Source organism: Procambarus clarkii, chromosome 58, assembly GCF_040958095.1.
Source record: "Procambarus clarkii isolate CNS0578487 chromosome 58, FALCON_Pclarkii_2.0, whole genome shotgun sequence".
Classification (NCBI taxonomy): domain Eukaryota; kingdom Metazoa; phylum Arthropoda; class Malacostraca; order Decapoda; family Cambaridae; genus Procambarus; species Procambarus clarkii.
Genome location: NC_091207.1, coordinates 12602570 through 12628997, shown reverse-complemented (window position 1 = coordinate 12628997; position 26428 = coordinate 12602570). Strand labels below are relative to the sequence as shown.

At 48.0% G+C, this 26428-nt stretch overlaps 1 protein-coding gene across 1 annotated transcript in view; it reads right to left on the bottom strand.

Moving 5' to 3' along the window:
• Positions 1-26428, bottom strand: part of LOC123768029 (uncharacterized) — a 171746-nt gene that overhangs the window by 102778 nt on the left and 42540 nt on the right. The window contains exon 3 of the mRNA XM_069306731.1: positions 16825-17784. Within this exon, the coding sequence (XP_069162832.1) occupies positions 16825-17784 (960 nt within the window). The remainder of the gene's footprint in view (positions 1-16824; positions 17785-26428) is intronic.

Genomic DNA, 26428 nt, shown 5'->3' with positions numbered 1-26428 from the left:
GCAATCAAGGAATTGAGAGACAGTACAATAATTGATTCCTTACGCACGATTTACTGGCCTTACCTGATGAATACAGATCATCTATTGGTCCATAGCGTCTGACTCATCATGCACGCTACTAACTGCCTCACCCCTCGAACAGTGCATCGTATTTAGACGTCAAACTCTCGAGCGGACAAAATATAGCGTACTACACATCAAACAGCATCATTCACATTCTTGTCTTCTATGCCTCGGTCCATCGGATAGTTTTGGATAGGTTAGGTTTGGCTAAGTTAGGTTAACTTAGGGATAGGTTAACTTAGGGATAGGTTAACTTAGGGTTAGGTTAACTTAGGGTTAGGTTAACTTAGGGTTAGGTTAACTTAGCGTTAGGTTAACTTAGGGTTAGGTTAACTTAGGGATAGGTTAACTTAGCGTTAGGTTAACTTAGCGTTAGGTTAACTTAGGGTTAGGTTAACTTAGGGTTAGGTTAACTTAGGGTTAGGTTAACTTAGCGTTAGGTTAACTTAGGGTTAGGTTAACTTAGCGTTAGGTTAACTTAGGGTTAGGTTAACTTAGGGTTAGGTTAACTTAAGTTCGGCCAGTTTTGTAAATAAATTTTGTTGCGTTGTGACTGAGGAAGGGTTGTGTACTCAGTCCCAGACACCACAACACTGTCCCAGACACCACAACACTGTCCCAGACACCGCAACACTGTCCCAGACACCACAACACTGTCCCAGACACCACAACACTGTCCCAGACACCACAACACTGTCCCAGACACCGCAACACTGTCCCAGACACCGCAACACTGTCCCAGACACCGCAACACTGTCCCAGACACCACAACACTGTCCCAGACACCACAACACTGTCCCAGACACCACAACACTGTCCCAGACACCACAACACTGTCCCAGACACCACAACACTGTCCCAGACACCACAACACTGTCCCAGACACCACAACACTGTCCCAGACACCACAACACTGTCCCAGACACCACAACACTGTCCCAGACACCACAACACTGTCCCAGACACCACAACACTGTCCCAGACACCACAACACTGTCCCAGACACCACAACACTGTCCAAGACACCACAACACTGTCCCAGACACCACAACACTGTCCCAGACACCACAACACTGTCCCAGACACCACAACACTGTCCCAGACACCACAACACTGTCCCAGACACCACAACACTGTCCCAGACACCACAACACTGTCCCAGACACCACAACACTGTCCCAGACACCACAACACTGTCCCAGACACCACAACACTGTCCCAGACACCACAACACTGTCCCAGACACCACAACACTGTCCCAGACACCACAACACTGTCCCAGACACCACAACACTGTCCCAGACACCACAACACTGTCCCAGACACCACAACACTGTCCAAGACACCACAACACTGTCCCAGACACCACAACACTGTCCCAGACACCACAACACTGTCCCAGACACCACAACACTGTCCCAGACACCACAACACTGTCCCAGACACCACAAGACTGTCCCAGACACCGCAACACTGTCCCAGACACCACAACACTGTCCAAGACACCACAACACTGTCCCAGACACCACAACACTGTCCCAGACACCACAACACTGTCCCAGACACCACAACACTGTCCCAGACACCACAACACTGTCCCAGACACCACAAGACTGTCCCAGACACCACAAGACTGTCCCAGACACCACAACACTGTCCCAGACACCACAACACTGTCCCAGACACCACAACACTGTCCCAGACACCACAACACTGTCCCAGACACCACAACACTGTCCCAGACACCATAACACTGTCCCAGACACCACAACACTGTCCCAGACACCATAACACTGTCCCAGACACCACAACACTGTCCCAGACACCACAACACTGTCCAAGACACCACAAGACTGTCCCAGACACCACAACCCTGTCCCAGACACCACAACACTGTTCCAGACACCACAACACTGTCCCAGACACCACAACACTGTCCCAGACACCACAACACTGTCCCAGACACCACAACACTGTCCCAGACACCACAACACTGTCCCAGACACCACAACACTGTCCCAGACACCACAACACTGTCCCAGACACCACAACACTGTCCCAGACACCACAACACTGTCCAAGACACCACAAGACTGTCCCAGACACCACAACACTGTCCCAGACACCACAACACTGTCCCAGACACCACAACACTGTCCAAGACACCACAAGACTGTCCCAGACACAACTACACTGTCCCAGACACAACTACACTGTCCCAGACACCACAACACTGTCCCAGACACCACAACACTGTCCCAGACACCACAACACTGTCCCAGACACCACAACACTGTCCCAGACACCACAACACTGTCCAAGACACCACAAGACTGTCCCAGACACCACAACACTGTCCCAGACACCACAACACTGTTCCAGACACCACAACACTGTCCCAGACACCACAACACTGTCCCAGACACCACAACACTGTCCAAGACACCACAACACTGTCCCAGACACCACAAGACTGTCCCAGACACCACAACACTGTTCCAGACACCACAAGACTGTCCCAGACACCGCAACACTGTCCCAGACACCACAACACTGTCCAAGACACCACAACACTATCCCAGACACCACAACACTGTTCCAGACACCACAACACTGTTCCAGACACCACAACACTGTCCCAGACACCACAACACTGTCCCAGACACCACAACACTGTCCCAGACACCACAACACTGTCCCAGACACCACAACACTGTCCAAGACACCACAAGACTGTCCCAGACACCACAACACTGTCCCAGACACCACAACACTGTCCCAGACACCACAACACTGTCCCAGAAACCACAACACTGTCCAAGACACCACAACACTGTCCCAGACACCACAACACTGTCCCAGACACCACAACACTGTCCCAGACACCACAACACTGTCCCAGACACCACAACACTGTCCCAGACACCACAACACTGTCCCAGACACCACAACACTGTCCAAGACACCACAAGACTGTCCCAGACACCACAACACTGTCCCAGACACCACAACACTGTCCCAGACACCACAACACTGTCCAAGACACCACAAGACTGTCCCAGACACAACTACACTGTCCCAGACACAACTACACTGTCCCAGACACCACAACACTGTCCCAGACACCACAACACTGTCCCAGACACCACAACACTGTCCCAGACACCACAACACTGTCCCAGACACCACAACACTGTCCAAGACACCACAAGACTGTCCCAGACACCACAACACTGTCCCAGACACCACAACACTGTTCCAGACACCACAACACTGTCCCAGACACCACAACACTGTCCCAGACACCACAACACTGTCCAAGACACCACAACACTGTCCCAGACACCACAAGACTGTCCCAGACACCACAACACTGTTCCAGACACCACAAGACTGTCCCAGACACCGCAACACTGTCCCAGACACCACAACACTGTCCAAGACACCACAACACTATCCCAGACACCACAACACTGTTCCAGACACCACAACACTGTTCCAGATACCACAACACTGTCCCAGACACCACAACACTGTTCCAGACACCACAACACTGTCCCAGACACCACAACACTGTCCCAGACACCACAACACTGTCCAAGACACCACAACACTGTCCCAGACACCACAACACTGTTCCAGACACCACAACACTGTCCCAGACACCACAACACTGTTCCAGACACCACAACACTGTCCCAGACACCACAACACTGTCCCAGACACCACAACACTGTCCCAGACACCACAACACTGTCCAAGACACCACAACACTGTCCCAGACACCACAACACTGTTCCAGACACCACAACACTGTCCCAGACACCAAAACACTGTTCCAGACACCACAACACTGTCCCAGACACCACAACACTGTTCCAGACACCACAACACTGTTCCAGACACCACAACACTGTCCTAGACACAACTACACTGTCCCAGACACAACTACACTGTCCCAGACACTACAACACTGTCTCAGACACCACAACACTGTCCCAGACACCACACCACTGTCCCAGACACCACAACACTGTCCCAGACACCACTACACTATCCCAGACACAACTACACTGTCCCAGACACTACAACACTGTCTCAGACACCACAACACTGTCCCAGAGACCACACCACTGTCCCAGACACCACAACACTATCCCAGACACCACAACACTGTCCCAGACACCACAGGACTGTCCCAGACACCACAACACTGTTCCAGACACCACAAGACTGTCCCAGACACCACAACACTGTCCCAGACACCACAACACTGTTCCAGACACCACAACACTGTCCCAGACACCACTACACTGTCCCAGACACCACTACACTGTCCCAGACACCACAACACTGTCCCAGACACCACAACACTGTTCAAGACACCACAACACTGTCCCAGACACCAAAACACTGTCCCAGACACTACTACACTGTCCCAGACACCACAACACTGTCCCAGACACCCAGATACCACACCACTGTCCCAGACGCCACAACACTGTCCCAGACACCACAACACTGTCCCAGACACCATAACACTGTTCCAGACACCACAACACTGTCCCAGACACCACTACACTGTCCCAGACACCACTACACTGTCCCAGACACCACAACACTGTCCAAGACACCACAACACTGTCCCAGACACCACAACACTGTCTCAGACACTACTACACTGTCCCAGACACCACAACACTGTCCCAGACACCACAACACTGTCCCAGACGCCACAACACTGTCCCAGACACCACAACACTGTCCCAGACACCACAACACTGTTCCAGACACCACAACACTGTTCCAGACACCACAAGACTGTCCCAGACACCACAACACTGTCCCAGACACCACAACACTGTTCCAGACACCACAACACTGTCCCAGACACCACTACACTGTCCCAGACACCACTACACTGTCCCAGACACCACAACACTGTCCCAGACACCACAACACTGTTCAAGACACCACAACACTGTCCCAGACACCAAAACACTGTCCCAGACACTACTACACTATCCCAGACACCACAACACTGTCCCAGACACCCAGATACCACACCACTGTCCCAGACGCCACAACACTGTCCCAGACACCACAACACTGTCCCAGACACCATAACACTGTTCCAGACACCACAACACTGTCCCAGACACCACTACACTGTCCCAGACACCACTACACTGTCCCAGACACCACAACACTGTCCAAGACACCACAACACTGTCCCAGACACCACAACACTGTCTCAGACACTACTACACTGTCCCAGACACCACAACACTGTCCCAGACACCACAACACTGTCCCAGACGCCACAACACTGTCCCAGACACCACAACACTGTCCCAGACACCACAACACTGTTCCAGACACCACAACACTGTTCCAGACACCACTACACCATCCCAGACACCACTACACTGACCCAGACACCACTACACTGTCCCAGACACTACTACACTGTCCCAGACTCCACAACACTGTCCCAGACACCACAACATTGTCCCAGACACCACAACACTGTCCCAGACACCACAACTCTGTCCCAGACACTACTACACTGTCCCAGACACCACAACACTGTTCCAGACACCACAACACTGTCCCAGACGCCACAACACTGTCCCAGACACTACTACACTGTCCAAGACAAAACAACACTGTCCCAGACACCACTACACTGTCCCAGACACCACTACACTGTCCCAGACACCACAACACTGTCCCAGACACCACTAAAATGTCCCAGACACTACTACACTGTCCCAGACACCATAACACTGTCCCAGACACCACTACACTGTCCCAGACACTACTACACTGTCCCAGACACCACAACACTGTCCCAGACACCACTACACTGTCCCAGACACTACTACACTGTTCCAGACACCATAACACTGTCCCAGAGACCACTACACTGTCCCAGACACTACTACACTGTCCCAGACACCACTACACTGTCCCAGATACTATTACACTGTCCCAGACTGCATAACACTGTCCCAGACACCACTACACTATCCCAGACACCACTACACTGTCCCAGACACTACTACACTGTCCCAGACACCACTACACTGTCCCAGACACCACTACACTGTCCAAGACACTACTACTCTGTCCCAGACACCATAACACTGTTCCAGACACCACAACACTGTCCCATACACCATTACACTGTCCCAGACATCACTACACTGTCCCAGACACTACTACACTGTCCCAGACACCATAACACTGTCCCAGACACCACTACACTGTTCCAGACACTACTACACTATCCCAGATACCATAACACTGTCCCAGACACCACTACACTGTCCCAGACACCACTACACTGTCCCAGACACTACTACACTATCCCAGATACCATAACAATGTCTCAGACACCACAACACTGTCCCAGACACCATAACACTGTTCCAGACACCACTACACTGTCCCACACACCACAACACTGTCTCAGACACCACAACACTGTTCCAGACACCACAACACTGTCCCAGACACCACTACACTGTCCCAGGCATCACTACACTGTCCTAGACACTACTACACTGTCCCAGACACCATAACACTGTCCCAGACACCACTACACTGTTCCAGACATTACTACACTGTCTCAGACACCATAACACTGTCCCAGACACCACTACACTGTCCCAGACACCACAACACTGTCTCAGACACCACAACACTGTCCCAGACACCACAACACTCTCCCAGACACCGCAACACTGTCCCAGACACCACAACACAGTTCCAGACACCACTACACTGTCCCAGACACCACTACACTGTCCTAGACACTACTACACTGTCCCAGACACAACAACACTGTCCCAGACACCACAACACTGTCCCAGACACCACTACACTGTCCCAGACACCACAACACAGTTCCAGACACCACTACACTGTCCCAGACACCACTACACTGTCCCAGACACTACTACACTGTCCCAGACACAACAACACTGTCCCAGACACCACAACACTGTCCCAGACACCACTACACTGTCCCAGACACCACAACACTGTCCCAGACACGAGCACAGTGAAAACAATGTGTATTAAGCAGTTCCTAAATTTTCAACCAGGGATCTCTGGCTATAGATTGCGTATATTCCAGTTTTCCAGTTGAGTGGTGAGGGTTGGGTCGGGGTCCCTAGATGAGTCTGGTGCCGGCCAAGAGTCTCGCCGCCTCCCTGGCGCCAGAAGATAGGAATAATCCTACGCCAGGCCCGCAGCTTGCTGACGCCAGGCCCACAGCTTGCTGACGCCAGGCCCGCAGCTTGCTGACGCCAGGCCCGCAGCTTGCTGACGCCAGGCCTGCAGCTTGCTGACGCCAGGCCCGCAGCTTGCTGACGCCAGGCCCGCAGCTTGCTGACGCCAGGCCCGCAGCTTGCTGACGCCAGGCCCGCAGCTTGCTGACGCCAGGCCCGCGGCTTGCTGACGCCAGGCCCGCAGCTTGCTGACGCCAGGCCCACAGCTTGCTGACGCCAGCCCCGCAGCTTGCTGACGCCAGGCCCGCAGCTTGCTGACGCCAGGCCCGCAGCTTGCTGACGCCAGGCCCGCAGCTTGCTGACGCCAGGCCCGCAGCTTGCTGAAGCCAGGCCCGCAGCTTGCTGACGCCAGCCCCGCAGCTTGCTGACGCCAGCCCCGCAGCTGAGGTAGTCTGCTGGACCATAAACTACTGAGGTAGTCTGCTGGGCCTTAAACTACTGAGGAAGTCTGCTGGGCCATAAACTACTGAGGAAGTCTGCTGGGCCATAAACTACTGAGGTAGTCTGCTGGGCCATAAACTACTGAGGAAGTCTGCTGGGCCATAAACTACTGAGGTAGTCTGCTGGGCCATAAACTACTGAGGTAGTCTGCTGGGCCATAAACTACTGAGGTAGTCTGCTGGGCCAATAAACTACTGAGGTAGTCTGCTGGGCCAATAAACTACTGAGGTAGTCTGCTGGGCCAATAAACTACTGAGGTAGTCTGCTGGGCCATAAACTACTGAGGTAGTCTGATGGGCCATAAACTACTGAGGTAGTCTGCTGGGCCATAAACTACTGAGGTAGTCTGCTGGGCCATAAACTACTGAGGTAGTCTGCTGGGCCATAAACTACTGAGGTAGTCTGCTGGGCCAATAAACTACTGAGGTAGTCTGCTGGGCCATAAACTACTGAGGTAGTCTGCTGGGCCAATAAACTACTGAGGTAGTCTGCTGGGCCTTAAACTACTGAGGTAGTCTGCTGGGCCAATAAACTACTGAGGTAGTCTGCTGGGCCAATAAACTACTGAGGTAGTCTGCTGGGCCATAAACTACTGAGGTAGTCTGCTGGGCCATAAACTACTGAGGTAGTCTGCTGGGCCAATAAACTACTGAGGTAGTCTGCTGGGCCTTAAACTACTGAGGTAGTCTGCTGGGCCATAAACTACTGAGGAAGTCTGCTGGGCCAATAAACTACTGAGGTATTCTGCAGGGCCATTAAACTACAGAAGAAGTCTGCTGGGACCACTAAACTGTCGAGGCTGTCTGCTGGGACCACTAAACTGTCGAGGCTGTCTGCTGGGACCACTAAACTGTCGAGGCTGTCTGCTGGGACCACTAAACTGACGAGGATGTCTGCTGGGACCACTAAACTGTCGAGGCTGTCTGCTGGAACCACTAAACTGTCGAGGCTGTCTGCTGGAACCACTAAACTGACGAGGCTGTCTGCTGGGACTACTAAACTGTCGAGGCTGTCTGCTGGGACCACTAAACTGTCGAGGCTGTCTGCTGGGACCACTAAACTGTCGAGGCTGTCTGCTGGGACCACTAAACTGTCGAGGCTGTCTGCTGGGACCATTAAACTGTCGAGGCTGTCTGCTGGGACCACTAAACTGTCGAGGCTGTCTGCTGGGACCACTAAACTGTCGAGGCTGTCTGCTGGGACTACAAAACCACTAAACATAACCCAATGTCTATAATTTGTCTGCCTCTCACCCACCCTAGCTGACCTATGGGCAGTTCTTAGGGTAGTCAGGGTGGGCCACTTTGCCCCCATGAAGGGAGTCGCCCTCACACCTTCATGAAGTCCTGGGATATGAAATGTGCAACCAAACGTCCGTAGACTTTAGCATTACTTAATTCATATTCTCAAAGTCTAAGGCCGGGTGTCTAACCTGACCGCTGGACACAGGCACTCATAATACCCATACCCAAGTCTAATTCACAAAAAAATCAGATCCATCTCTGTGACGTCGTGCATGTGTAAAGTTCTTGAGAGGATTATACTGGACAGATTAATTACACACAAAAATCACAATAGCGTGATGCATCAAATGAACTCCCATGTTTGGGAGTTGATGCATCAGTGATGCATCAAAGGAACTCCCGGTTGCAATTCTTTTGACCATGTCGTGGCCTAGTCGATTAAGGGAGCGTCTGTGATCCTCTCAGACGTAGGTTCGAACCCTCATCACGACAGACTAATGTTTCAAATCAAGCCCCACCTTGCCCCTAACCTGTATGGTTTCCTTCCTGGAAGAAGCACACAAACTTGCTTTGCTGAATATTTTATCAGAGAGGGACCAAGCTCTCAGGCGGCATTTATTGATCCCCAAACTGCTTTTGATACAGCAAACAGAGAAATAGTCTTAGAACAACTAGCTTATTTAGGAGTTAAGGGAAGACTGTTGACATGGCTCAGGGGTTACCTGAGTAACAGAACCGCCTCAGTCCTTTTCAAGGGGGTCAAAAGTAAACATTGTGCACCCTTCAGTTGGGTACACCCCAGGGTGGAGTGCTAAGTCCTACACTGTTCAGTGTTCTGATGCACAAATTAACAATTGATATTCCCACACTACCTGACGAAGCCGTCATCTGCTATGCCGATGACATATGCATTGTTGCAAATACCCAAACTAGACTGCAAGCTCTACTTGATTCACTCGCTGCTAAAAGCATTGAAAGTAGTCTTGTTATTTCTATAACTAAATCCAGAGTTCTCCATCCCCAAGAGAAAACTCATGTCCCTATAACTTTCAAGGTCAACAACCAGAACATTGCAACGTGTAGGCAGCACAAATACCTTGGAGTTGGTATTAACAGTGACATTGTAAACGATCTTCACCATAGGTGAAGGAGCCGGTCGGCCGAGCGGACAGCACGCTGGACTTGTGATCCTGTGGTCCTGGGTTCGATCCCAGGCGCCGGCGAGAAACAATGGGAAGAGTTTCGTTCACCCTATGCCCCTGTTACCTAGCAGCAAAATAGGTACCTGGGTGTTAGTCAGCTGTCACGGGGTGTTTCCTTGGGGTGGAGGCCTGGTCGAGGACCGGGCCGCGGGGACACTAAAAACCCCGAAATCATCTCAAAATAATCTCAAGATAGGTTAAAAGAAAGACTAAAATCATTGAAAACACTTACTAGTAAGAATATTGGTATTAATAATAAATATGCTGGACTATTCTATACGATGTTTGTTAGATTCTAGTTGATAATCATGTCTTGCACCTAATTAATTTCCCCGCCTCTGTGTTGGACAAACTTGAAGTAGTACAGAATGACGCCATGAGGATAATTCTTGGTGCCCCAAGATGCACAAGAATCATCAACATGAGAGATGAACTGAAGCTTCCAACCATACTAGAGAGAATCATGCAAGTCAACACAACCTTTTGCCTTAAAGTCACGAGAGACCCCTACATCTCCTGCATTGCTCAGAGACAAATTATTTAGTGCTGTTAACACCCAACACCCTATTGACTGGTGCCGACATAGCAACTTACTCCTTTTATGATAAATGGCTGAGCAAAAATGCTTACAATCTCATCAAACTCAACATTCCTTTTAAGTGCAATCTACCTGTCTCTGATATTCCTCTTTATCTGTGTCCCACTATTCAAGTATCACACACACATCCGTCACCAAGAAAGGTAATTAGAATCTTGCTCTTCTCAAAGCTGTCACACTAGAAACAATTGCCTCCTCCATCGAGAATTTAAGATCTCAGGAGCACTGTGTAAACACCGAGGGTTCAGTCCAATCTCCTACTGGACGGACTGCAGCAGCATGTAGGTTTTATAGAAATAATATTTGTACACAGACTGTCAGTGTCAGGTTAAACAACTGGCTGACCTCCACACAAGCAGAACTAGCGGCACTACAACTAGCTACCAGTACATTACCTCCACACAAGCAGAACTAGCGGCACTACAACTAGCTACCAGTACATTACCTCCACACAAGCAGAACTAGCGGCACTACAACTAGCTACCAGTACATTACCTCCACACAAGCAGAACTAGCGGCACTACAACTAGCTACCAGTACATTACCTCCACACAAGCAGAACTAGCGGCACTACAACTAGCTACCAGTACATTACCTCCACACAAGCAGAACTAGCGGCACTACAACTAGCTACCAGTACATTACCTCCACACAAGCAGAACTAGCGGCACTACAACTAGCTACCAGTACATTACCTCCACACAAGCAGAACTAGCGGCACTACAACTAGCTACCAGTACATTACCTCCACACAAGCAGAACTAGCGGCACTACAACTAGCTACCAGTACATTACCTCCACACAAGCAGAACTAGCGGCACTACAACTAGCTACCAGTACATTAAAAAAACATTGGTGGAGGAATAATATTTTGTGATTCAAAGTCTGCTCTTCAAGCAATCGAAAACTTCTCCTGGATGATCGACAGCAAGAACCTCATACTACCAATTATAAATGACCTAACCGCTGCACAGAGAGAGTAAAGGGTTTCGAATCTCCGCTGTATGGATCCAATCACACATAAATATAACCCATCATAATGAGACAGACATTGCAGCCAAATTAGCGTGTAACAAAGATGAAGTTGAATTAGATTTAGGTATCCTTAGCTCTGCTGTCAAAACTATATTGTTCCAAACACTCAGGTCTGATAGGAAAGAAATTACTGACTCCCAACGACCTGAAAGCACCAATATGAAAAGCTATAATTTGTTTAAGTCTGAAACCTATATCTATGGGCAGCACAAAACGTCCACCAGACTGTGCGACACAGTGGTTGCCAGGATCAGGTTGCGTTACCGTTACCTGTGGCAGGTGGCTACAGGTAAGTCTTCATATAGTCTAGGTCAGCTGCATACACACACACTGTACTCCCCTTCATATAGTCTAAGGCAGCTGCACACACACACACTCTGTACTCCCCTTCATATAGTATAGGGCAGCTGCACACACACACACACTGTACTCCCCTTCATATAGTATAGGGCAGCTGCACACACACACACACACCGTACTCTCCTTCATAGTCTAGAACATCTGCAAAAACACACACTGTACTTCATTTCATATAGTCTAGGGCAGCTGTACACACACACTGTACTCCCCTTCATATAGTCTAGGGCAGCTGTACACACACACACAATGTACTCCCCTTCATATAGTCTAGGGCAGCTGTACACACACACTGTACTCCACTTCATATAGTCTAGGGCAGCTGTACACACACACAATGTACTCCCCTTCATATAGTCTAGGGCAGCTGTACACACACACTGTACTCCCCTTCATATAGTCTAGGGCAGCTGTACACACACACAATGTACTCCACTTCATATAGTCTAGGGCAGCTGTACACACACACTGTACTCCCCTTCATATAGTCTAGGGCAGCTGTACACACACACTGTACTCCCCTTCATATAGTCTAGGGCAGCTGTACACACACACTGTACTCCCCTTCATATAGTCTAGGGCAGCTGTACACACACACCGTACTCTCCTTCATAGTCTAGAACATCTGCAAAAATACACACTGTACTTCATTTCATATAGTCTAGGGCAGCTATACACACACACTGTACTCCCCTTCATATAGTCTAGGGCAGCTGTACACACACACAATGTACTCCCCTTCATATAGTCTAGGGCAGCTGTACACACACACTGTACTCCACTTCATATAGTCTAGGGCAGCTGTACACACACACTGTACTCCCCCTTCATATAGTCTAGGGCAGCTGTACACACACACTGTACTCCACTTCATATAGTCTAGGGCAGCTGTACACACACACAATGTACTCCCCTTCATATAGTCTAGGGCAGCTGTAGACACACACTGTACTCCCCTTCATATAGTCTAGGGCAGCTGTACACACACACACTGTACTCCACTTCATATAGTCTAGGGCAGCTGTACACGCACGCTGTACTTCCTTCATATAGTCTAGGGCAGCTGAACACACACACTGTACTCCCCCTTCATATAGTCTAGGGCAGCTGTACACACACACACTGTACTCCCCTTCATATAGTCTAGTGCAGCTGCACGCACACTGTACTCCCCCTTCATATAGTCGAGGGCAGCTGTACACACACACTGTACTCCCCCTTCATATAGTCTAGGGCAGCTGTACACACACACTGTACCCCCCTTCATATAGTCTAGGGCAGCTGTACACACACACACTGTACTCCCCTTCATATAGTCTAGTGCAGCTGCACACACACTGTACTCCCCCTTCATATAGTCTAGGGCAGCTGTACACACACACTGTACTCCACTTCATATAGTCTAGGGCAGCTGTACACACACACTGTACTCCCCCTTCATATAGTCTAGGGCAGCTGCACACACACACTGTACTCCCCTTCATATAGTCTAGTGCAGCTGCACACACACTGTACCCCCCTTCATATAGTCTAGGGCAGCTGTACACACACACACTGTACTCCCCTTCATATAGTCTAGTGCAGCTGCACACACACTGCACTCCCCCTTCATATAGTCTAGGGCAGCTGTACACACACACTGTACTCCACTTCATATAGTCTAGGGCAGCTGTACACACACACTGTACTCCCCCTTCATATAGTCTAGTGCAGCTGCACACACACACTGTGCCTAAATGTGTGAATACAAAAAAATATTCGACCAAGCAAAAGAATGTTCAAATGACAGAATTTCGTTCAATAAAAAAAATTTGATTACGTGATGAAGATGGTGCGTGTGATGGAAACATTCCAGATCCCTGAGAAACATTCCAGGTCCCTGAGTAACATGCCAGGTCCCTGAGAAACATTCCAGGTCCCTGAGTAACATGCCAGGTCCCTAAGAAACATTCCAGGTCCCTGAGTAACATGCCAGATCCCTGAGAAACAATCTAGGTCCCTGAGAAACATTCCAGGTCCTTGAGAAACATTCCAGGTCCCTGAGAAACATTCCAGGTCCCTGAGAAACATGCCAGGTCCCTGAGAAACATGCCAGGTCCCTGAGAAACAATCTAGGTCCCTGAGAAACTCTCCATACCCCTGAGAAACATTCCAGGTCCCTGAGTAACATGCCAGGTCCCTGAGAAACACTCCAGGTCCCTGAGAAACATTCCAGGTCCCTAAGAAACATTCCAGGTCCCTGAGAAACACTCCAGGTCCCTGAGAAACATGCCAGGTCCCTGAGAAACAATCTAGGTCCCTGAGAAACTCTCCATACCCCTGAGAAACATTCCAGGTCCCTGAGTAACATGCCAGGTCCCTGAGAAACACTCCATGTCCCTGAGAAACATTCCAGGTCCCTGAGAAACATTCCAGGTCCCTGAGAAACACTCCAGGTCCCTGGGAAACACTCCAGGTCCCTGAGAAACACTCTAGGTCTCTGAGAAACTCTCCATACCCCTGAGAAACACTCCAGGTCCCTGAGAAACACTCCAGGTCTCTGAGAAGCACTCCAGATCCCTGAGAAACAATCTAGGTCCCTGAGAAACACTACAGATCCCTGAGAAACACTCTAGGTCCCTGAGAAACACTCCAGGTCCCTGAGAAACACTCCAGGTCCCTGAGAAACACTCCAGGTCCCTGAGAAACGCTCCAGGTTCCTGAGAAGCACTCCAGGTCCCTGAGAAACACTCCAGGTCTCTGAGAAGCACTCCAGATCACTGGGAAACACTCCAGGTCCCTGAGAAACACTCCAGGTCCCTGGGAAACACTCTAGGTCCCTGAGAAACACTCCAGATCCCTGAGAAACACTCCAGGTCCCTGAGAAACACTCTAGGTCCCTGAGAAACACTCAACGTCCCTGAGAAACACTACAGGCCCCTGAGAAACACTCCAGGTCCCTGAGAAACACTCCAGGTCCCTGAAAAATACTCCAGGTCCCTGAGAAACACTCCAGGTCCCTGAGAAACACTCTAGGTCCCTGAGAAAAACTCCAGGTCCCTGAGAAACACTCCAGGTCCCTGAGAAACACTCCAGGTACCTGAGAAACATTCCAGGTCCCTGAGAAACACTCTAGGTCCCTGAGAAACACTCTAGGTCCCTGGGAAACACTCCAGGTCCCTGAGAAACACTCCAGGTACCTGAGAAACATTCCAGGTCCCTGAGAAACACTCCAGGTCTCTGAGAAGCACTCCAGGTCCCTGAGAAACACTCTAGGTCCCTGAGAAACACTCCAGGTCTCTGAGAAGCACTCCAGATCCCTGAGAAACACTCTAGGTCCCTGAGAAACACTCCAGGTCCCTGAGAAACACTCCAGGTCTCTGAGAAGCACTCCAGATCTCTGAGAAGCACTCCAAATCTTTGAGAAACACTCCAGGTCCCTGAGAAACACTCCAGGTCTCTGAGAAGCACTCCAGATCCCTGAGAAACACTCCAGGTCCCTGAGAAACACTCCAGATCCCTGAGAAACTCTCCAGGTCCCTGAGAAACACTCCAGGTCCCTGAGAAACACTCCAGGTCCCTGAGAAACAATCCAGGTCCCTGAGAAACTCTCCATACCCCTGAGAAACGCTCCAGGTCCCTGAGAAACACTCCAGGTCTCTGAGAAGCACTCCAGATCCCTGAGAAACACTCCAGGTCTCTGAGAAGCACTCCAGGTCCCTGAGAAACACTCCAGGTCTCTGAGAAACACTCCAGGTCCCTGAGAAACACTCCAGGTCTCTGAGAAGCACTCCACATCCCTGAGAAGCACTCCAGATCCCTGAGAAACACTCCAGGTCTCTGAGAAACACTCCAGGTCCCTGAGAAACACTCCAGGTCTCTGAGAAACACTCCAGGTCTCTGAGAAACTCTCCATACCCCTGAGAAACGCTCCAGGTCCCTGAGAAACACTCCAGGTCTCTGAGAAGCACTCCAGATCCCTGAGAAACACTCCAGGTCTCTGAGAAGCACTCCAGGTCCCTGAGAAACACTCTAGGTTCCTGAGAAACACTCCAGGTCCCTGAGAAACACTCTAGGTCCCTGAGAAATACTCCAGGTCCCTGAGAAACACTCCAGGTCTGAGAAACACTCCAGGTGTGAGAAATACTCCAGGTACCTGAGAAACATTCCAGGTCCCTGAGAAACACTCCAGGTCTCTGAGAAGCACTCCAGGTCCCTGAGAAACACTCTAGGTCCTTGAGAAACACTCTAGGTCCCTAAGAAACACTCCAGGTCTCTGAGATGCACTCCAGATCCCTGAGAAACACTCTAGGTCCCTGAGAAACACTCCAGGTCGCTGAGAAACACTCCAGGTCTCTGAGAAGCACTCCAGATCTCTGAGAAACACTCCAGGTCCCTGAGAAGCACTCCAGGTCCCTGAGAAACTCTCCAGGTCCCTGAGAAGCACTCCAGGTCCCTGAGAAACTCTCCAAGTCCCTGAGAAACACTCCAGGTCCCTAAGAAACACACCAGGTCATTGAGAAACACTCCAGGTCCCTGAGAAACACTCCAGGTCCCTGAGAAACACTCCAGGTCCCTGAGAAACACTCCAGGTCCCTTCCACTCACCTGGAGGCACCTGGTCGTCGTCTGCGCCCCAAGTTTCGTGGTCCACTTTCGGACATCGGTCGTCGTGGTGGTTCACGAACCCCTGGTCCCTGTCGCCTACCCCTGCGGGCCAGCGCGCCCCCGCCTGCCCACTCCTGCGCCTGCTGTGGCCGCAGCCGTCGTCTGGCCAGTCTCCGCCGGGGACGAGCCATGTCCACCCGGCTGTGGCCCGTGTGTACCAGGGGGTGGCCCATGTCCACACGGGGATGGCCCGTGTCCACACGGGGATGGCCCGTGTCCACACGGGGGTGGCCCGTGTCCACAAGGGGGTGGCCCGTGTCCACACGGAGGTGGCCCGTGTCCAGGCGAGGCCAATCTATATCTAGAAAAGAGCGACCATTTTCTAGACGAGAGTGGCCCTTGTCCAGCCTAGGATGGCCCTTGTCAAGCCGGGGGTGGCCATTTTCCAGCCGAGGATGGCCCTTGTTCAGTCTAGGGTGGCCTTTTTCCAACTTGGGGTGGCCCCTGTCAAGCCGGAGGTGCCCATTTTCCAGCTGGGGGTGGCCCTTGCCAAGCCGGGGGTGGCCTTTGTCAAGCCGGAGGTGCCCATTTTCCAGCTGGGGGTGGCCCTTGCCAAGCCGGGGGTGGCCCTTGTCAAGCCGGGGGTGCTCCATGTCCAGCCTGGGGTGGCCCATTTCCAACCGGGGGTAGCCCATTTCCAGCCGGGGGTGGCCCGTTTCCAGCCAGGGGTGGCCCGTTTCCAGCCGGGGGTGGCCCGTTTCCAGCCGGGGGTGGCCCGTTTCCAGCCGGGGGTGGCCCATTTCCTGCCGGGGGTGGCCCATTTCCAGCCTGGGGTGGCCCATTTCCAGCCTGGGGTGGCCCATTTCCAGCCTGGGGTGGCCCATTTCCAGTCGGGGGTGGCCCATTTCCAGCCGGGGGTGGGCCTTGGAGGTGCTGACGCTGCTCCGTTCCCGTCTGACTCTGTGGGTGAACAAGAAGAGTGAACAGTTAGTAAAGGCAATGTTCAACAGACACAAAGATGGAACACGTAAAGTTTACGAGGCCAATGTGTCATAGCAGGAGTTTATGTGAAGACCATAATAAGATGGGAGAAAACTATTGAGAACCATGATGTACACTTTGGCAGGAGTGGGGGCTAAGAGGAGCTGCCCTGAGGCAAGTAGAGGAGCCACTATGAGGCAAGTAGAGGAGCCACCCTGAGGCAAGTAGAGGAGCTGCCCTGAGGCAAGTAGAGGAGCTGCCCTGAGGCAAGTAGAGGAGCCACCCTGAGGCAAGTAGAGGAGCCACCCTGAGGCAAGTAGAGGAGCTGCCCTGAGGCAAGTAGAGGAGCCACCCTGAGGCAAGTAGAGGAGCCACCCTGAGGCAAGTAGAGGAGCTGCCCTGAGGCAAGTAGAGGAAGTTAAGGGAACAAATCTTCAAAGAGAGAGGAGAATATGCATGATTACAATGGTAGAAGATAATAAAAAAAAGGACTGATAAATTTATTATTTATTTATGTATGTATGTATGTACAAGAAGAAACATTGGGTGTTAACAGAGAACATAGAAATTAAGTTGATTTACATTCTTGTAAAGTCACTAACACGCGTAGCGTTCGGGCAAGTCTATTAACTTGCCCGAACGTTATCAAATTAACAAATTTGTTAGTTAACAAATTAACTAACAGATAATTTTTAGATAATTCACCGGAAAATTGACAAAAATTTTTACAGGTACTTTACAGGATAATTTTAAGTAGATTAATTATAGTAAAATTGATAAAAAAATGTTTACAGGTACATTGTAAGAAAAAATTGACACAAGCTGATTAGAATAATACACAATAATAACAATACACAATAATGAACAATAATAATTAGATGGGAATAATACAAAAAAATCAGGAGTAGCTAAAGGGTGAGAGAGGAACTAGACCATTAAAACCCACACTGGTAGATGGAGTACGACACCAGCAGGTCGTGAGAAGAACTATACAAGACCTGGAGAGAAACCAATAGTAATTTACAGTCTACCAAAGCCAGAGTGACACACATGACATAACAGGAGGCCGAGTCAACAACAGATCGCAGGAATACCCACCAAAATATGGGCTAGTCAGACAATCATGGAATGTTACCGTAGACTAGGTATGTTCCAAACCGGATGGAAACGACCATTGAAAGTGACCTTCCAGAATATTATTCCAGTAAAATATATACAGAATGAAAAGAGGAAATGATGGCTCAACCCTAAGGTGTTCATTAGCCTGGATGTGTCAAAGGTGGATAGAGAGGGAGGGAGGGAATTATCAGGGTAAAGCACCAAGCCATTACGACTATACAGCACTTGGAATGGGTCAGGATAAGGATTTCGGATGTGATGGTGAGAAAGGAATGGTACCCAACAACTTGGACGGTCGGGGATTGAACGCCGATCTGCATGAAGCGAGACCGTCGCTCTACCGTCCAGCCCAAGTGGTTGGGCTGTAAAAAAATCATAAGGAGAGCACATAACAGTGCACGAGAACAGAAAGGTTAGGCATCAGGCAGCTCAATAAAGCAGAATAATAGGACATAATAGTCTGGTGAGGCACTCATCCAAAGGAATAGACAAGAGTGATGTGACAAAAGACTCACCAGAACTTCCCCAATCAGAACTGACCATAGATGCTCTATGTTGACCAGACCACACACTAGAAGGTGAAGGGACGACGACGTTTCGGTCCGTCCTGGGCCATTCTCTAATTGATTGTCTCAATCGACTTGAGAATGGTCCAGGACGAACCGAAACGTCGTCGTCCCTTCACCTTCTAGTATGTGGTCTGGTCAACATTCTTCAGCCACGTTATTGTGACTCATCGCCTGCATAGATGCTCTACCTTGGCACCAACCAAAACAGCCCAGCAGAGATGATTTGTATCACAACTATGTACATGAAGACAATGGAATTACAAGTAAAATAGTTATAGGGCAGGGTTTCAGAAAAACCACCGCACACAATCACAGCAACTGAACCGAGAGTGAAAAGTGTTATGGGCAATCTCCCCACGAACGTATAACTCCCCAGATGGTATTACTATACATTTCCTCAAATCCATACCAGTCAGGGTGTTTGCAAAGTTGTTTAACTGGTGGTTGGTGAACGAAACCCTGCCCCAACCTTTTCGTAAGAACAAGATAGTACAGATACCAAAGAAACCTAATCCAGAAACTCCTTCCCACTATCGCCCCATAACCATGTCATCTCTGATAGTGAGGTTGTTCCATAAGATTCTGAGCAGCAGACTCTCCGAGGCAGTCAGGATTGACAGGCGGCAGAAAGCTTTCGTCCCTATGGACGGATGTCCTGAAAACCTGGTGATCCTGGATGCCCTCCTATCTGAGGCTCGTGCGCTAAAGCACAACTCGCACCTAGTGTTTCTGGACATGGAGAAGGCTTTCGATAGTGTCTCCCATCCGGCCATCCAGCTGGCCATGAAACGTAAAGGCATTCCGAAGCCTTTAAGGACATACATCATGTCAGGCTATGAATGGTCCTCAACTGTAATTACCAGCCAAGGGGAGAAGTCGAAGGACATCCTGATCACTTGGCCTTAAAGTGAATGCTGCGAAGTGCTGTACGCTAAGCATAGCTGCTTGTGAGGTTCCTTCCTTCCATAAGTGGGTCTCATCCGGTACCCGTCTGCTAAGCAGAAGGGATTTTGCTCATGCCATCCAGATTAGGGCAAACACTGTAGCCACCCCATTTAGAGCAGCTAGGAGTAGCCCCGAGGCTTCTGATTTCTGTGATGCTTGCCGGAAACCAGGGACTCTGGGTCACATATCCCAGGCATGCTATAAGACGCACGGGGCTCTGGTGAAGCATCATGACGATATCACTCGGTTCGTAGCTGGCCGCCTGCGACAGAGAGGTTTCGAGGTGGAACATGAGGTTCGTATACCGGATGTAGGGACATTCTGCAAGCTCGACATCGTCGCTTGCAAAGGTGACGAGTCCTTCATATTAAGACACCCAGGTCTCTGCTGATAACTTCCCACTCTCCCGTCCACATCAGAGCAAGTGCGACGAATACGGCATCATCTTTCAAAAGGTGAAGGAATATACCGGTAAGCACACAACATCCGCCTCTTCTATAACCCTTAATTGGAGAGGGGGTGGTGCAAGGAGAGTGTGTGTGGACTTCAGGATATGGGACTCACCAAGAGCGACCTTGAGATTTGCTCTATGAAAGCCCTAACCTGGTCATATTCCATCTACAGAATATGGTCCAAGTCCACATCAAGGGGCAGACCACCTTAGTCCCAGGATCACTGTGCAATAGATGCATAAGGGTCAATATAGTCTTGTTTAGGTGAACCGCAGCCAGGATAGCTGGCAGCTATTTAAGCAAAGTCATTATCTGGAGTACCACTTCTCCGAATAATTCCTCACAGGAGAATGAATGACCTGGCCGAAGCCCATGAGCTGGTATGGTGGCGGCCGGAGGGACCCCCATGGCATACATGACTACCCTTCCGCTCCGGGGCCTTGCTAGGAGCTGCCGCTTTGACTTTTTTCTCCATGTTTGATGCTGGTAAGTCACCAATCCTGCCGCTTAGGCAGCTTGTTGTTAGGCCTCAGCTTTCGTACATTTTTCATGATATACAGTGCACCTCTCTCTTTGTGTGCTGTGTCTTATATAAGAAAAACAAAATACAAAATAATTTTCCATTTTACCTGTTATTATTATCATCTTAACTCTTGTAGGTTGAGATTGCCATCTACCATTTATATATATTTTAGTTTGTGTTGATAGGGGAATAAGTATGTTTAGGGGTGCCTTCTCACCATGCCCATTGGCTGGGGGGATTGGTGCCCTGAAGCTACATAAACACTCTATACCCCATCCCCCCCCCCCCGAAGTGGCAAGGGATGTTAGGGGACAAAAATAAGCAGGAAAGATAGGATGATGAGGGGGGTGGAGCTGTCTGCTACAGGTATATAAGAGCCTTGAGGAAACAACATTATCAGAAAAAAACAATTAGAAAGAGTACATAGAGGGAGCAGCAACACAGTGACATGAAGATAGAGGCAGCGGTGATACTCAACCCCAGCCAAACAGTAAAAGGCCCAGGGAAGAAAAACGCAAATGAAACGAGACTTGCCATTGAAGCTGAATGGAAAAAAACAGCCACCTTGGCAAAGGTGACGAGAGCTAAGATTCTAGTATTTAAAACTTTTAATGGCTCGAGATTGCGAAGTCGGATTGCGAAAGGGATCTGGGAGTTATGATTAGTAAGAATTTAAAACCAAAGGAGCAATGCATGAATGTTCATAATAAAGCAAAAAGGACACAGGGATTTATTAATCGAAGCGTTAGTAACAAGACACCTGGTGTTGTTCTTCAGATCTTGCTCTGGTTAGGCCCCCTTTAGATTATGCAGTTCAATTTTGGTCGCCGTACTATAGAATGGATATAAATTCACTTGAATGTGTACAGCGTAGGATGACAAAGTTAATTCCCCAAATTAGAAATCTTTCATATGAAGAAAGATTAACAAAGCTTAAATTGCTTTCACTGGAAAGGCGAAGAGTTAGGGGTGACATGATAGAGGTTTACAAGTGGATGAATGGACATAACAAAGAAAATATTAATGGAATATTAAAAGTATCAATACAAGACAGAACGCGAAACAATGGGTATAAATTGGATAAGTTTAGATTTAGGAAAGACTTGGGTAAATACTGGTTAGGTAACAGGGTTGTTGATTTGTGGAACCAATTACCACGAAACGTAGTGTAGATGGGGTCCCTCGATTGTTTCAAGCGTGGGTTGGACATGTATATGAGTGGGATTGGGTGGTTATAAATAGGAGCTGCCTCGTATCGGCCAACAGGCCTTCTGCAGTTACCTTTGTTCTAATGCTCTTATTAGCTAGCCTCAAAACTTTACATTTATCAGCATTAAACTGCATCTACCAATCTTTTGATCATTTCAAAACTCTATTTAGATCGATTTGAAGTGATAGTGAGTCTTCTTCTGAGTTTACTTCCCTACCGATTTTTGTATCATCGGCAAATTTGCAGATGTTGCTACTCAAACCTGAATCTAAATCATTTATATATATTATAAACAACAGAGGTCCCAATACAGAGCCTTGAGGCACTCCACTTAAAACATTTTCCCACTCTTGACTTAACCCCATTTATACTAACTCTCTGTTTCCTTTGGTATAGCTATGCCCTAATCCAGCTTAATATAGTGAAGGATTTGGTGAGTCTGGTTGGAGCTCTGAGAGCAGAGATGGATTCCCTGCGGGAGGAGGTACGACGGCTGAGACTTCGGGAGGAAACTAAGGAGGAGACCAGTGTTGACGGGACCTCATTAAGAAGGACTGACGGGACCAGTATTAAGAAGACCTCGTCTTGGCAAGTTGTGAAAGACAGGGGTCTTAAGAAGACCTTGGCAAAACCGACAACTAATAGCCTACACCTAAGGACTTTTAACGCATTTGACGTATTAAAGGACGAGTGCTGTGGTGAACCTGTTGTTCAGCGAGGAGGCAATGACAAAGTAACGAGGAGCATTGAAGCGCAGGTCCCTCAAACTGCTCGAAAGGAAAAGGGAGAATCGAAGCGAATTTTGGTTGTGGGAGATTCCCAGGTGAGGTATTTAGACAGAAAGTTTTGTGCCAGAGATAGGGGGAACAGATTAAGGGTTTGCTATCCGGGAGCTGGAATTGGTGATATTGTTGGAAACATGAATGATATTATGATGGGAAATGGAAACAAACCCATTATTTGTATTAGTGCAGGGGGTAATGATGTAGGAGGAGTTAGGAGTGAGGAACTAATGCAGAAATTCAGGACAGCCATTGAATTAGTTAGGAGTAAGGGAGGAATCCCGATCATATGTGGCATTCTTCCAAGAAAGGGAGTGGGAAATGAATGGATGTCGAGGGCAATTGATGTCAATTGCCGGCTGGAAAGATATTGCAAATCAAATTCAATATCTTTCATAGACAACTGGGAACACTTCTATGGAAGAAATGAAATGTATGCTCGTGATGGGGTGCATCTATCGAGAGCTGGGGTTGTTGCAGTTGCGAACTCGTTGGAAGAAGTGGTTAGAGGTGTTTGTTTGGGTTTAAACTATTAGTAGATAGAGGTATGGGAATTGATTTGGAGGAAGGAGGTAATAAAAGTATGTGTTTGTGGGAGAAAGGAATTGGCAAAATGATCAGGGAAAGAGAAGGGCCTCAAAATAACAATTCACTTAGGGTATATTACACTAACAGTAGAAGTCTAAGAAATAAAATTAACGAATTAAATGCTCTTGTCTGCACAGAAAAAATAGATATTATTGTACTTACCGAAACGTGGATGAATGTAGAAAATAGAGAACTATTAGCTGAATATCAAATAAATGGATTTAAACTATTTCACACAGATAGATATATTAGACGAGGAGGTGGAGTAGCCATATATGTTAGGGACAATTTTAAATGTAGTCTCAAAGAGGGAATCAAAACTGAGCCACACACAGAAACTATTTGGATAGAATTAAACGAAAAAGCAAATAATATTATAATAGGAGTTATATATAGGCCACCAAATTTAGACAGAATGGAAGCAAAGCATCTATGGGATGAAATATCTAGGGCATCTAGATCTAACAGTATTTACGTCATGGGTGACTTTAACTTTAGTGGAATAAACTGGTTGAACAAAACAGGGAATAGTGAAGCAGAAGATTTTCTAGAATTAATTGACGATTGCTTTCTTACGCAACACATTAAGGAACCAACACGGGAAAATAATATTTTAGATTTAGTGTTAACTAACAGGGAAACACAAATTAATGACATCGAAATAGGGAGTGAGCTAGGGAACAGTGATCACAAAGAAATCAGATTTAGCATAGAATGGAATAGACCTGTAGGAAAAAATTCTGTTAAAGTGCCAGATTTTCGAAAAGCTGATTTTAATAGCCTAAAATTTTTTTTGGGTCAAATTGACTGGAAAGTCTTGGGTATGTGGATAACAAAGAATTTGAAGAACCTTATAGGTAAAAAGAGAGCTTGGTACAAAAGGATTAAAAATGGGGAGGTCACTTTAGAACACGAATTCGTACAACTGGTTAGAAATGTTAAAAAAGAGATAAGGAAAGCAAAAAGAAACTATGAAGTTCGCATAGCAGGGCAAGCAAAGACAAATCCTAAAGGGTTTTTTCAGTTATATCGTACTAAGACTAGGGAAAGGATAGGTCCATTAAAAACTGATACAGGTCAAATAACAGATAGTGATGAAGAGATGAGTAGTATTTTTAATAAATATTTTGTATCTGTATTTACTAAAGAGGAACTTAACAATATGCCTTCAGCTGAACAAGTCTATGTGGGTGGGGACGAGGACAGGTTGACGAGTTTAGCAGTTACCAGGGAGGATGTTCTTAAACAAATAGTAAAACTCAAACCAAACAAATCCCCAGGGCCGGATGAAGTGTTTGCCAGGGTGCTTAAAGAATGCAAAGAGGAGCTTTGTGACCCACTGTCAACCATATTTAATAAATCAATAGAGTCAGGCAGAGTGCCAGAGTTTTGGAAAGTTGCTAATGTGATACCAGTTTTTAAGAAAGGAGATAGATCACTTGCGTCTAACTATCGACCAATTAGCCTAACGTCTATTGTGGGAAAGTTACTCGAATCTATAATAGCAAATAAAATTCGTCTTCATCTTGAAAAACATAAATTAATAATTGAGTCTCAACATGGTTTTATAAATGGCCGGTCATGTTTAACAAATTTGTTATCTTTTTATTCTAGCATTGTTGAGGCAGTTGATAGTGGTAAGGATTGCGATGTTGTATACCTTGACTTTAGCAAAGCTTTTGATACAGTGCCACATGAAAGACTGATTAAAAAGATAGAGTCTCATGGTATTGGGGGTGCTATATTAAGCTGGATTAGGGCATGGCTATACCAAAGGAAACAGAGAGTTAGTATAAATGGAATCAAGTCAGAGTGGGAAAATGTTGTAAGTGGAGTGCCTCAAGGCTCTGTCCTGGGCCCTCTGTTGTTTATAATATATATAAATGATTTAGATTCAGGTTTGAGTAGCAACATTTGCAAATTTGCCGATGATACGAAAATCGGTAGGGAAATTAATTCGGAGGAGGACTCACTATCACTTCAAGTTGATCTAGATAGGGTTTTGAAATGGTCAAAGGATTGGCAGATGCAGTTTAATGCTGATAAATGTAAAGTTCTGAGGTTAGGTAATGATGATAGAGTTACAAGATACGAGCTAGATGGTGTTGTGATTGCGAAGTCGGATTGCGAAAGGGATCTGGGAGTTATGATTAGTAAGAATTTAAAACAAAAGGATCAATGCATAAATGTTCGTAATAAGGCAAATCGGACACTTGGATTTATTAATCGCAGCGTTAGTAACAAGACACCTGGTGTGGTTCTCAAGCTATATCTTGCTCTAGTTAGGCCCCATTTAGATTATGCAGTTCAGTTTTGGTCGCCATATTATAGAATGGATATAAATTCACTTGAACGTGTCCAGCGTAGGATGACTAAGTTAATTCCCCAAATTAGAAATCTTTCATATGAAGAAAGATTAACAAAGCTTAAGTTGC